The sequence below is a fragment of the Bombus huntii genome, chromosome 13 (assembly GCF_024542735.1).
Source record: "Bombus huntii isolate Logan2020A chromosome 13, iyBomHunt1.1, whole genome shotgun sequence".
Lineage (NCBI taxonomy): Eukaryota > Metazoa > Arthropoda > Insecta > Hymenoptera > Apidae > Bombus > Bombus huntii.
In genome coordinates, this window is record NC_066250.1 from 3487356 (window position 1) to 3501229 (window position 13874).

The 13874-nt window shown below is 45.3% G+C and overlaps 1 protein-coding gene across 5 annotated transcripts; it reads right to left on the minus strand.

The window, feature by feature from the left end:
- Positions 1-617: 617 nt before the first annotated feature.
- Positions 618-11540, minus strand: LOC126872641 (serine-rich adhesin for platelets-like). 5 transcript variants are annotated; one of them, XM_050632741.1, is made up of 7 exons: positions 10950-11540; positions 6355-6506; positions 6184-6274; positions 5987-6090; positions 5361-5785; positions 4575-5062; positions 618-4544 (listed from the first exon to the last, which is right to left on the minus strand). In XM_050632741.1, exons 1-7 carry the CDS (start codon positions 11132-11134, stop codon positions 1472-1474), a joined length of 4518 nt encoding a protein of 1505 aa, XP_050488698.1. In that variant the 5' UTR covers positions 11135-11540; the 3' UTR covers positions 618-1471. The 5 variants fall into 5 exon arrangements, with proteins under 5 accessions (XP_050488698.1, XP_050488697.1, XP_050488699.1 ...); XM_050632740.1 differs by having other exon boundaries at positions 618-5062; XM_050632742.1 differs by having other exon boundaries at positions 618-5062; positions 10850-11091.
- Between the last annotated feature and the right edge of the window lie 2334 nt (positions 11541-13874).

A 13874-nucleotide genomic window follows, 5' to 3' on the forward strand; every position in this document is an offset into this window, starting at 1 on the left:
CGTATTATTCTCGTTATAATAAATTTACAATATATAAAATTCACTGAAATATCTATTAAATTATTTTATTTCTGCTTTGGAAAGTTTGAGATATAAAGTTGCAGAACCGCGGGTATCTTTAAATCTTTGAAAATTCATAAGTTATGAAAGTTTATAAATATTTTAAATATTATTTGTTTATTTTTCTGTTGCAGGACAATTACCTCGTCAGTGCTATTATTGTTCTACGAAAGCAATATTCACCGGGAATCGGTGAGTGTCTTTTTATATCTGTACGAATATTGTAAATATTCAATTCGATCATTACGCGACGCCATGTTGTAAAATGCCCGCGCAATTATGAAGTATTTGATACGCGTATCACGTTCGGTCTTCGGCGAAGGGTAATAAATAGAGCTGTAACGATTTTTAGTTTAAGTATATAATGATATATTCTTTTGTTATTACATGTCAGTTTCTTGTCGTTTAAAAATCAACATGCATGCAATTGTGTTTTAAAATTTGAACGATGTACATTCACACGAATTTTCGATCGATTAAAATTGAATCTTACAAAGTAATAGGATTTTGCGCACATCTTGTAAGGACGACATATCAGCGCAATAAATATATACATATAAGGAAATAATATATATAATATAATACAGTCGCATAACATAACAATTATTATACAACATATACATAATATCAACTCATAGTGAAACGTAACGTACGAAAGTAAATAACGAAAGAACAACAGCATAGATATCATTCATACGTTGCAGAAATAATTGTATTTAGTTTCTTCGACTTCTTTTCTTTCTTAATTTCGGTCCCTGTGTTTCTTATTACGTACACGTTTTATAATTGTTAAACGAATAGGAAAGCAAGTTCGGTATCGGCTATTCGATTTTTCGTTGTGCTGATTAGCTTTGAGTTTCACCTAATCAATCATTGAGTTTGAATAATCGAAAATTAAAATCTTGACAACAAATTTTTACACAATTGCGAGGTACTTCGATGAACGTTCTGCTTTCGCATAATCATAGTGTGGACCGAAGTAGGAACAATTTTCACATTAGAAGTAAAATCAATCTACGAATAATATCAATCATATTTGACAAACATATTTTTGTCCATTAATCACTTAAAATGATATTTTTAGTTGAAATCGAGCGACTCGTGGAACATTGTTGTTTCGACAAAGCAACTACACATATGGATGAAATTTCTTGAAGGACGTATGGCCTTAAAAAATTTGAAAAAATAAAATTTCCAGCATCTGTGCTGTATTTTCCCTGTATTGTACAGCATGCGTATGCCGTATTCCCCTAATAAGACCTTAAAGCATTTCAATTATTTAGAAATTGGTACTCATATCCACGCTAAGAGTCATTCGATAACATTACATTGGTATCTGGCAGTGATGTAGCTGATGTATTCTTCGTTTAAAGAGGAAGTGTTCGATTCATCTTTAAATCAATGCTTGTATTTACGATGATTCGGTAACGTCTGTTCGAGATTTCGATGACACTTCGTTATTTAAACGCGTTGCATCGTTACACGCGAGTTGGCTCTCGACCTTTTCCGATCCCTTGCTATCCATTTTATTCTCTGATTTGATCGACGCGTTCAAACTTTTCAAGAAGTTGCCTAAGTGTTCCGCAGCTATCGGGTTATTTGCCCATTCGTTAGAAGGAAACGCGGCTAGAAACCTTTTTTGAAAAATCTCCGAAGTCAATTGTTTCGTGGCAGGTTGCTCGGTGGAAGCTTTGTTTTCGTTATCGTTCGTCGAGTCTTCTGTGACGTTATTCTCAACCTTTGTCGAATTCTCCGATGATTTGACCGTATCTGACGTTTGTGAGGGAGAAGGGCATCCTTGTTCCACCGTGGTGCAGCTTTTGCTGGAAGGACTTTCGATAGTTACCGAACTAGAGTCTGGACTAGCAGGCGATTTGCTACTCGATACCTCCGCACCTGCGTTGTTCTTCTTCGTCGGACTCGGTGCAGGTAGATCGTTGTCTATTCCATTGGAAGCGGTGTTCATATTATCGGTATGACCGCTGGTAGTTTCGTTAATCGTATTCGCGTTAGTATCTCCAGGTGGTGGTGACGGAGAAGCCGTAGATGATACTCTTGGACTGGCTGCTTCGCGATGAGGCGTCTGCCGTGACGAATTGTCCGGTTCCTTTCTCGCATCATTAGTAGTTTCCAAACTACAATTACGAGTCGCTTCAGTAGACGTTTTGTTTTCGTTGTTCATGTTGCTGTTATTGGTAGCTCGCGGCGGGTATCGATTGTTAGATTCCGCGGCCGACGAGTACTTGGTTTGGACGGACAATTGTTGACCAGACTCCGTGGAGTCGAGAGATTCGTTACCGCGAAACACAGGTGTTTTACTAATCTCATTCGAGACAGATTTGTTTATACACGTTGATTTATCGTTCGATTGTTGTTGTTGTTTAGGTATCGCAACAGCCAAAGGCGCCACAGACGATCTTACCGGTTTCACTGGCGCGCATTGGGCAGCTAGATGACTTTTCCCGGATACATTAGCGTTCATATTTCGATTATCGTTGTTAGATATGGTGGAATTAGCGTCCGTCCCTCGAGGTAGCCTTAGCCTCGCGTCTGTCTGAAACTGCTGAAGATTCGGTGCTTGGCTCAAGGCATACAGACTTTGCAGACTGGGAAAAACGGATGAAAGATTTGTGTTGTACCTGCTGTTGTTTAAAGGACTGGAGAATCCAGGAGCGTAAACTGGTGTTCTCGAAGGCGTTGGAAGCGGACAATCGTTCACTCTATGCGCTGCTGGAGTCAAAGAACCTGGTGGCGCACGATAATACCTATGGCCACCAACGAGCGTTACAACTTGTCCCTGATCCGAGATATTTGGCATTTCTCTGATCGTCGGTTTTGCTTTAAGTTTCGTTACTGGCTGTGGTATTCTTAACGGGTGTATGTCCATCTTCTTCCCTCCGCTGAGGTCCAAAATGTCTCTCGATTCCTGGTCCCTTTCTCGTTTAGCGGACGACGCCTGCCGTTGTTGGTTCGCATCGCGTTCCGATTGCTTAGGCTGCCTTGGTTTCGACGGTGCGGGCATTCTAATCTGTCCCGTCTTCAAGGCTTTCAGTACTCGTGGATCGACCGATCTATCGTTAAGAGTTATACTGGGACTGACTTTTCCCAGCGTATTCTTTCGATTATCTTTGGAATCATTTGGTTCGGTAAATCCAACATTGTTCGCGGGTGATTTTGGCGCTGTCAGAGTTATACTGAGGCTCGCAGGAATGTTCAATCCGCAGCCGTCTAATATATTCCTTGTGTCGTTGGAAAGTACCGGAGTCGGCGAAGATTTCGTACTTGGTGTCGTGGGTGCACGACTAGGACCAGCTTCTCCGACTATGTTCGCCCGTTTCACCGAAATAACGTGCTCCATTGGAAGTTTTCGAGGTGACTTGGCGTTGTTTTGCACGACTGCAGGCGGATGTACTTGAGTTTGCTTTTTCGGCACTTGGCTCGAAATATGCTTCCTTTTCTTGATATCGAAGATCGGTAGACCTGGCGGACATTTCCTTTTCACAGCTCCCGCGGGAACTACCGGTGGGTCGTTGGAAAACGTATACACATCCATCTTCGCGGGACTGCTATTTACGTTGATGTTCATACCTACGTTCGTATTCTTCGAGTATCCAAATGTGCACATATCTACGTCACTGCACTGTTTATTTGCATTCACTCGCGCGTTGCCAATTCCGGCCATAGTTGCAACCCGTTTACTCGCACTCGCAGCGTTCCCACTCGCATTTACCCCAATGTTCTCGTTGTTGCTTTTATTCTTTGAGTTCTCATTTACATTATTCAAAGTCTCTGTCGCTATACCGTCCTCCTTCTTCGACGTGGCATTGCCCTTCTTTCGCGTCTCATTCGTCTCATTGTTGGTATTCGCTTCGTTAAACTTAGAGGAAGACTCTAAAGCCATTTCGGATGCTGACTCTCTGGCTGTCAACTGGAAACCTTGGAGGAACTGTTTCTTCTCCTGCTGTTCCCCTGGTTTCTTTTGTATACTCTTTAACGCGTTACTGGCCACCGTCTTCTCAGGGATAGATCGTTCCACGAAAGTTACCCTCCTCTTTTGTTTCTCCTGCTTCTCTGTCTGACGTTTCTCTTTATCTCTGTGAAGCTGCTGAATCACTAACGAATCAGGGTTATCTTTGTCAACCTGACCGCAATGCAGTAACACGTTGCTGATAACTTTCGGCTTGTTCGGACTCGAATTGTTCGGTGTACATTGCTTCAACGTGATCTTCACTCCGTTCGAATTCTGACCATTGCCTATACTCACGACACTAAATTCTGGATTCGATGGTTTCGTTTCGATACTCCTAGCACTCTGTTCTTTCGAATTCCAACTACCTGGCGGGCTTCTTAAGACTTCGTACCTTCCGTCTGGATTCTTCAATATTTTGATAGGTGTTTTAATTTGTTTAGTTTCGCTATCTGACGTGGACGTGGACGTGGACGTGGACGTGGACGTGGACGTGGACGTGGATGTTGACGTGGACGTGGACGTGGATGTTGACGTGGACGTGGATGTTGACGTGGACGTGGATGTTGACGTGGACGTGGATGTTGACGTGGACGTGGACGCGGACGCGGACGCGGACGAGGCAATCGTGTCGGTTGCCGTCGTCGTCGATGTGCTATTTGTCGATGTTACAGAAACCGTCGTCGACGTAGCGCTTGTCGACGTTGTTACCGTACTCGACGGTTGTTCCTCTTTACTAGTCTCTTCCTTGGTTTCATTCGAGGGCACTTGATGACTCGGAGAGCGCGGTTTCTCGTTCGAGACTTTGCTCTGATTGTCCAACGCAGGTTTCTGCTCAGTATCGTTCGAAAGCTCTGCTTCCGGCTTAGCTTCGATGCCGTTCTCAGGATTGTCCGAGTTATCGTCATCTCGCGTTACTGCGTCAACGGGAGGCAAACTAGCACCTAAACCTGGTGTGGATGGCCTGTCATGAGGAGGTGCCTCTAACCTCTGCTCTTCCAACGCTACTCGGTAAAAAAATCGCATCGGTGCGTTCTAAAAATAAAATTGTCAAACGTTAAGAAAGAGTAGTGGAAATATTCGTAATCGAACTATCCAAAGGATCTTTTGAAACGTTTAACACGTTGCCACGTGACACGCTGGCTTCTCACAAGTGTTTCATCGATATAGAACGATGCTTTAATGCTTTAATTTGGTCGAAGCGACTGAATCGAATTTCGTGTACCATCGTTTTGTACCTTGAGCACATTTTTACATCTTGAGAGAAGTGAATTTTACAGTGTGCCAACCAACGTGTTAAAATATTCGGTAATTGAAATTGGCTATAGTTTACCCTTTTCCACGCGTAAATGTAAGCGACGTCCATGAGGGTCCAGTGTTCCGGCAGCGGGGCACGTCGATGGCAAATTTCGATGTTGTATCTCGTCATATCGACGCTGTATTTCAAAGCTAGGAATTTCTTTAAATGCGCGATAGTCACAAGTGCCGGACACTGAAGGTAGCGCCTGTTACTTGTTGTATTTGTGCTGTGATTGCCGATGCCGTTGCTATTGCTATTATTATTACCGTTGTTACTGCTATTACTTTGATTGTTAGATGCGTTCGAGTTGTTGGTGTCGTCGTTAGTGCTAAGAAGGATGGTCAGAGGATCTGCCCCAGGCGGTAGATATTCTAAGCTTAAGCTAACTGCGTCTTCTGGAGCGAAGATCAACCTTCCGCTCACGTCTTCTCCGCGCTGTTCCGGTGTCGCTAAATCCGCTGTATAAAACATTTACATATTGAGATAATTTCCAAGAAATACAGGATGCGTAAGTATAAAACGTGAGACGTAACGCGCGTGTATTTAAAAAATCTTGGCGGACTTTGATACGGTTTTGCAACAAGGCTACGAATTATTTTAATTCGCGACGCTATTGAGATACACGTGCGACGTAATCGAATCGCAAGGAATAGTCTTACCATGTTCAGGATGTTTTTTGTAAAATTCTCTTCTCCTGCGCATCTCTTTGTGATACAGTCCAGGCACCAATTTGTACACGATATCTTGCAACGCCTTGTCCGCTCTGAAAATAAAAATCATTCGGTCAAAAAATAATGCTCGTGGATAGAAAATTTGGAGATTTTTGAATATCAAGGCCAGTCACGCGGCAATTTACTTGATGTTCGGCTTGGCTTTGTTGAGGACATGTTTGCAAGAAGGACAGTAAGCTTCCCTGTTGAGATGCTTGAGGATACAGCTCCTACAAACTGAACAGCGAAAAACCAACGTATCATTATCCGGAATATGATGCACGGAATATGATTCCAGTTCGATTAAATTTACTTACACGAATGTAAACACTCGACGACGGTAGTCGCGTCTATAAGATATCCTATGCACAACGGACAAATAAGGTAGGGGTTCACCTCGCGAAGATACGTCCTTTTACCCATTCCCGACATTTTTCTTATTGCGCCACCGAATTGTCGGCGATAGTACCTGCAACGATAAACACAGTTTCATGTAATACCTTCGACACAGGTCGACAACGTGGAAAAAGCCAATCTCGTGTCTATCCACAAATACTATAATTCGGTAAAATCTTAAAGGAGAATCTTGGTCGTGTAAACAGTTAGTGTGCGTATAGATCGCCTCGTCGACATTGCCTTTCCTCGTCATCTCGAGAAATTAGAATACCAAATGCGTTACGTACTTGTCGTGCTCGACCGTTTTTCGAAAAGCCAAAGTATCACCAAAAATGTCGATCTCGATACAGGCGAAAATTTTGGCTTGAAGCACGAGGGAAGATTCGGTGTAAAGGATCGAGTGAAACGTACGTGTTTGAAAATATTAGTCGCGAAGAACTTTCATAAAACATTTTGATACTTGGTCGGTACTAGAGCGATACACGGTCTAACACGATTAACACGATAACACGACGAACGTTATTGTATCGATCGAAAGCGATCTGAGGATGCAAAGTATAACAGTTGCAAGGTATTTAACGCGATATATAGCTTCAGATTCGTTTCAAACTTTACCAATATAATCGCGATAGTCGGATCTCCTTGTAACGCTGATCATAAGAAGTTGCTACAAGTGTTGGAATACTTTCGTAAGCTACAGCATGTGTAATTTTCCCTCGTTAAAATGCATCTCGCGCGTTCTTCCTCGTTCCTTGATCAACGAAACAAATGGATTAGAGTCCCGAACGCGTATTTATCGTTACGCGCTAATCTCCTTCGAGAAGTATCGAAGGAAATCCTACACCCGTGATGGTTTTTATTCGGAGGAAAAAAAAAAAAAGAACAGGGAATCTTGGTTATGTACAAAAACTGGGAACTCACGTGCCTATACTCTAACTCGTACTTGGAACGACGAAACAAATAGATTAGAATTCCAAATGCGATATGTATTTATCGTTATGCGGTGTTTTCTTTCGAAGAGCAGCTGGCTCATCCGTGAGCGACGATAACGAAACGCTCACGACGATAATTCGCTAGTTTTGCAGATAAATCGCATGACATAGGAGACGGTTGGGCCTTGTCACAGTGTTTAGCCCACTTTCCCGAAGGTTTCTCAGGTAGGTAGATTCCCGTTGCCTCGTTCTCCCCTCCATTTAGGTTTCAACCACCCGTAGGTATACGGGTGCGTTTTATCCTCGTGCTTTCTCCCTGTTTCGAAATTCGTCCTTTCGGTTTTTCCACTCGCCGACTGACGCGCTGAAACCGCCAAACAGCAGCCCCTTTCCACGCGAATGAAACGCGTGTGCACCCTGTGCGTCGAATACCTGCACGTATTGATCGAATATCGTGGTATTTCGCAGAGAGGCAGCGATAAGTCGGTTAGGCGCTATCGCTATCGTTGCCAAGAAATTAGCCTCGCTCGTTTCCAGATCGTTCTGCGAATCCTAAGCGTCTCTTGGCCGGTCTCCGTGTACGAACGAGATCTCGAGAACGGAACGATACGGCGGAGAATTACGTTCAATTCGTAACGTTGCTGGTGATCGCGTTTGCCACGGCGAATCTACGTGCGTTAACCTGTTAAACGGCGTGTCTCCTAACCACGAGTTTCTATAATTACGTTGTTAAAAATTAGCAGCCAAACGACGAGCTGAATCGGAGATACATTGAACTGTAACCTTCGTAGGTAAAAAGACGGGGCAAATCTAGATAAAGATATTATTCGAACGACGTGCCAATTCGTGTTGCCCGGTCAACAAGTTAACGATGTCGTTTCACGCAGTCGTCGCAGAGATAGAAACTAAAGAGGATCTTTAAAAATTCTCCGAGTCTGTTTCTCCCGTTTTATCTCTTTCTCTGCCAGTCTCGTGCGGATCTCCTAAGTTCTCGTTCGATCGTTCACGTTCGTTTGCGCTTGGACACTTTGCTGCGACTATTCTCCGAGTGCAGCACGTGTCGCGAATGTAAGGGACGCGCCTAAGTAAAGGCCTGTACACAACGATCGGATCGATCTTCCAAACCAGATGTTATTAGACCTTTCCGAGTTTCGAACGACCACGGTGTGTTCGCGAAGGAGAAAGATCGTAAATAGACGAGCATCCATTCCATTTATGCCGGTGGATATTAATTAAGATTATTTAAATAGCGAATCGGCCCGCCTTGGCTACACGTCACGCGTTCTGCGGTGTCTAGTATATCGGTGTCTATTTATATCGAGCTGCTCGGTAAGAAGAGAAATTCTCAAATGGCGTCGCAAGTGGCGATAGCAAGAGGGATAATATCGCCCCGAATCGAAACTAATATTCGACGATGATCGTGAAACTTTCACACAGCGAAGGTAAAATAGACGCGTCGACGATTTTAACGCTGATGTTTGCCATTTCGAGTTTCGAACGTTCTACGAGGTGTATCGGAAAGTTTGTGGTTTTCCTCAAAGTTGCAGGATGATTGTTTGTCACAATCGTTCGACGGACGATGAATTTCGATAAATTAGAAATTCTAAAACTAATTCCAAGATGTACGAATACATTTGTTCTAAACTTACACGAAGAATCAATATGTATCGATACAGCATGATGCAATACGATGAATAATTCACCGTTGAGATGCTTCGATGGATCTGTGCGAACTGTACGCTCGTAATAAATATCTCGTGACAATATGATAAATGATAAATCTCGTGTTCTATATACGTTTTCAAATTCGCTTCAAGCTCGTCCGTAGCATTCAAATTTCGTTTGAAAATCAAAAGGTTCCGAGCAGGGATTAAAGACGTTAGAGTAGGTATTCTTAAAAAGAGACAAACACGGACATAATTCATTTTTACAACGAGCCCTTCGATCGTTGCGATTTACGATACTACTACGAATCTTTTTCACTCTATGAGATATTTCATACGAAGATAAGAATACTTGCGCGCTTCGTTCGTCGAAAGACCTTTCGAAACGTTCTTTACCTTTTTGGTACTCATTTCGCGACACGTTACACGTTGGTAAGACGTGCTAGAAGGAGTAAAACGAGGAAGCTCGTTAAGAGATCGTTCTTCCAACGGAATGCACACGAGCGTGCCCTCGTTTTGGATCTCTCATTTTCTCTTGCAAAACTTTAGTTAGTCTTATCAGGCGTTACGCGCGTTACAGATTAGACCCCCAGCTGCTCTCCGATCCCTCTATCGTCGCTTGTATAAGCTCGTACCCCGAGAAAGGAGAGTAGGGAGACGACGACCCTACTGTGCGGAAGACCGTGATTCGAAGTAACCTAGCGACCGTCTACAGAGATCGCGAAAGAAAGGCATTCGATCGGCCGGCCGGTCGTCCAGGGAAAAAGAATTCTATCCTGTCGAAATATTCGAGGCTCGCGAACGTTCGTCTCCCTTTGTGAAATTCGTCGTGAGACGCGGTGGAATCGAAAACGATTAGGCAATCGCATATTTTCGATCGATTTGTCAGCTTATACGATAGGAGTTGCGTTGGATCACGCGACGGTACAAAGTTTCTAATTGATGAACCGCGAAACGGGAGATTCGAGCAAAAGGTCTTCGAACTTGATTTGATCCGTCGCTTCGGCAGGAATTTCCCGCCTATTGTTCCCGTTGCTTTGGTATTCCGCGTTTCACGGCGATCTGGTTGTCGAGGCAGCCAGCTGATTAATCAGTAGAGACACGTTTCCTCGTGTATCGTAGACGACGGAGGGGTTCGCGCGATCGCAAATGCGACCGTGCCGCGACGAAAGCGGCAAGACGAGTTTCTTTTTTCTCAGTGAAAAGCTTTACCGTTACCTTCGATTTCGGACAATAGCGTACTGCTAGGGTCTGGTGTTCCAAAAGGCGGGCAGAAAAGTTGGCGAATAGGCAGACGGAACAGGGAGCCGATACTTCTCTCGCGTGCTAGCTAACCGCCTGAGAAACCGGCGATGTTCACCGAGTCGATGTTTATTCCATCGTCGCGCGTATCGCGAACGCATACCGAGCGATTTCGTCGAGGACGAAAGAGGAGGCAGCGCGAATATGAGAAAACGCATAAATACACGAGTTGGCGTACGGGAGCAAGACAGCGCGTGCTAGTCGAAGAAAGACGGAACAGCCGCAAGAGGATAGAAACGAGGAGAGGGGCAAACGAGTAGTAACCAAGAGAAAGGGAGGGGAAGAGCGAGAGCGGGACAGAAAAAGAGCGAAAGGAGGGAGAAAAAGATGGAGGAAACCGCACTCTCCGTCTCGCTCTCGTATTTTCTTTCTTGTCTCTCCGTCTCACTCGCTCCTTCCCCTCCCTGTTTCTCCCTGTTGTTTCTCAGCATTCAACCGGCGAGTAGGTCTACATGCACACAAACGTATTTGGTGGAAAGCGCTATATTGGGTGGTAGAGTGTGCGTGCGTGTACTTACGTGCGACCATGCGAGCCGTATGTGCGGCAACACGCATACGAGAATCGGAGTAGCTAACGCTATCCTCTATGGTAGTGGAGCATACTGGCCGCGTACGTACACAATGCGATGCCGTATCGTTGGTGGTCGAACGATAGCGTAGAGAAAACGCGACGTTGGTACTAGGTTCGGGTGCGAATATCCACTTTTTCTTGAGTCGAGATGCGGCTTGTCCAGGCAACAACGGCGACGTCGCGTGCTCGATCTGTACGCGATTTCGCGACGTACGATCAGCTTCCCTGGCATTCGAGTAAGCTCTCGACGGGATTTACTTTCACCTTACCGCCGACCGTACACACCAGCCTCCGAAACTACGACGGCACAGGCCTGATCAAGCTCTCGGGGAGGGGAGAATGGGGAAGAAAAATAGTCAAACGATACGATATCGAGCAGATCTGATCGCAACGGCCACGATGACGACCACGACCACGACCACGATGAGGACAACGACGATGACGACGACGGTAACGACAAGGGCAACGACGAGTACACTACTAGTCAGGAATACGACCAGTCCGTACAAAGGCGCCGCGGAACAGTGTGCGGCGTTTTATGGAACTAAACTGCGGAAATGAACGACATCGAGCGTAAAACGATCGCAGCAACGTACAAAACACCGAACTGTATGGCGACTCACGCCAAACTAAACTGAAACCCCGAGTAGGATATGCCCTTTCCCCTCTCATGCCCCTCAATGCCAGTCCCTGCATCCCTTTGCCGCGCTCCCCTTCTGCGCTCCATCTTCACCCCCTCCATACTCTTTCTCTCCTGTCCTCCAGGCTCTACACGCTCCTCGCTACGCCTGCCGTTTCGTTTTACTCGTCTCTTCTCTTCTCTACTCTTCTCCCTCTTCTCGTTTCTTCTCCTTGTCTCGCTCCCTTGCTTCGACTCTTTTCTGCCCCTTTGCGAGTACGCCGTGTCTCTGCTCGGCTGTTCGCCTCGCTAGCCTCTGCCTAGCCTGCCTGGCCCGTGCCGGCTTGGCTCGCTCGACTCGTCTGCTTTGCCTGCCTGTCTGCCTGCCTGCATGCCTGCCTGCATGCCTGCCTGCATGCCTGCCTCGTTGCCTGTACGAGTCGTTTTTCTCTTCACTCCTCTATGCGCGCTTCTGACCACCCCTCCTCTCTCTTACGGAGTGGTACGTACCGACACTAGTGCACTACACCGAGCACACCGACGAGTCGACTACTCCCCCTTCACCCCATCGAGGATCGCGTCGCGTTACCAGCCGGGTTACGAACTCCCCTCTATTCGTACACCGATACCTCACCCTTCTCGTTCGCTACCCCTCTCTTCGTACGTTCTACGCGTTTCCTCCTCTCTTTCTTTCCGCGTATCTCTCTGATCATTCTCTTTCGTTTTACCGCGATCGCAGAAACGACCCCCTGGCTCGCCAGCCCCGAGTCTTCGCCTCTCTTCTTCTTTGATCGTTCTCCTCTATCTCGTAACCTCCAATTACAGCGCGCCAGTAACGGAAATCGGTACTCGAGACTTCGAAGCCAGATGGATTTCCGCGTGTGTTTGAATAAATGCGCGATAAACCCGTTTACGTTGGAAAACCAGTGTCGGCTGGCGTGCACTCGCCGCGCTACCGACCAATGGGCCACCAATCCCCCGGATAAAACCAGATAGATTACGAGGAAACCCGTGGACTTTTATTACGGATGTTAATTTCACGAGCGCCGAGTGTCATGATACGTTGGTCATTCCAGTTTCGAGTAGCCGGTATTTATTTCATTTTAAATTTTCCGCGAGATTTTACGACGCAGTGTCCATTTCCGATTTGTAAAAATACCTGTCTGTCTTTTTCCACGAAACCGTTTCTATCGCGAATCCCCGCGTGCACGTCGATCACGAGCGTTCTCGCGTTTGTCACGGCAACATTTTCCGGAAGATGCGCCAAGCGCGCCCAAAATTGTTCGTACCTGGTATCGGTCTTCCATCGGTTAAGAACTTTGAAATTGCACGTCGTTAAAAGAAAAAAAAGGGGGAAAAAAGCGCGTTGCCTGCCACGGGACAATTTTCCTTTAAAAAGTGACGAGTGTTGTAAAATGTCTTACTCATCCTGCTCTGGCTGGATTAACAACCCCGTCTCCCGACTTGATGTAGATGTTAAAAGTTTATTTTTTTTACGCACTCGTCGAAAGGCCAATAGGTCAAAAAATTTAGGAGAAGGTATAAGGTAAAAGTTGTGTACTCGACCTGGAAGTTTGAAAGGAACGGGATGGTTTTAAGGGACGATAGTTCTACGAGTATGCAGAGGAAAATCGCAAAAGGAAGACTGGTTTACACTTCAACAACAGGTATGGCAATTGACGAATAAATGGTCCTATACCGTTTCGTGCTACCTGGACCGGTAATAAATTTACTCATTCAGCCTGTCCAGAATTAGCAGTACCGTTTACCTTGGGCCATTGTTGCTTACCTGCCTGTAAAAGAAATCCGATGAATGTTTGTCTCGCCGCGATGACGCTTACTGTGCTGTAAACTCCGCCATTTTGGTCCCTTCCGGAAACAAGCGCAGGTACATCAGCATCGTAATCTAATCTAGTTTCTAATCGTAGCCAACATTTAATCACGCGTCCGTTCCCTTTCTTATCGTGTCGCAGGCTACTGTTATTTAGTGTTCGTCCACTTTCGTGCAACTTTTCAAATTACAGCAAAACCTCGTTCGCATAATTCGTAATTTATATAATTGGAATTGTCATAACAGGATCCCACCGATTCTCTCGACTACTTATGATACTTCGTTCGCGTAATAGGACTACACGTTCGAACGAGCGAATACTCGCCAACTTACATAGGCGAGTCCGTTTAGTCGGCCATTGATTAAAATTTCATTCAGATAAACGAAGATCTACCGTATATACAAGCGTTCGACTTTGATTCTTCGGACTTGGACTGTTGTTGCGATGGATAGAGTCAGAACGATCGAACGTCCGACAGATTCTCGCGCATATAATTTGGATCTGTGGATGCTTCGGTCGTC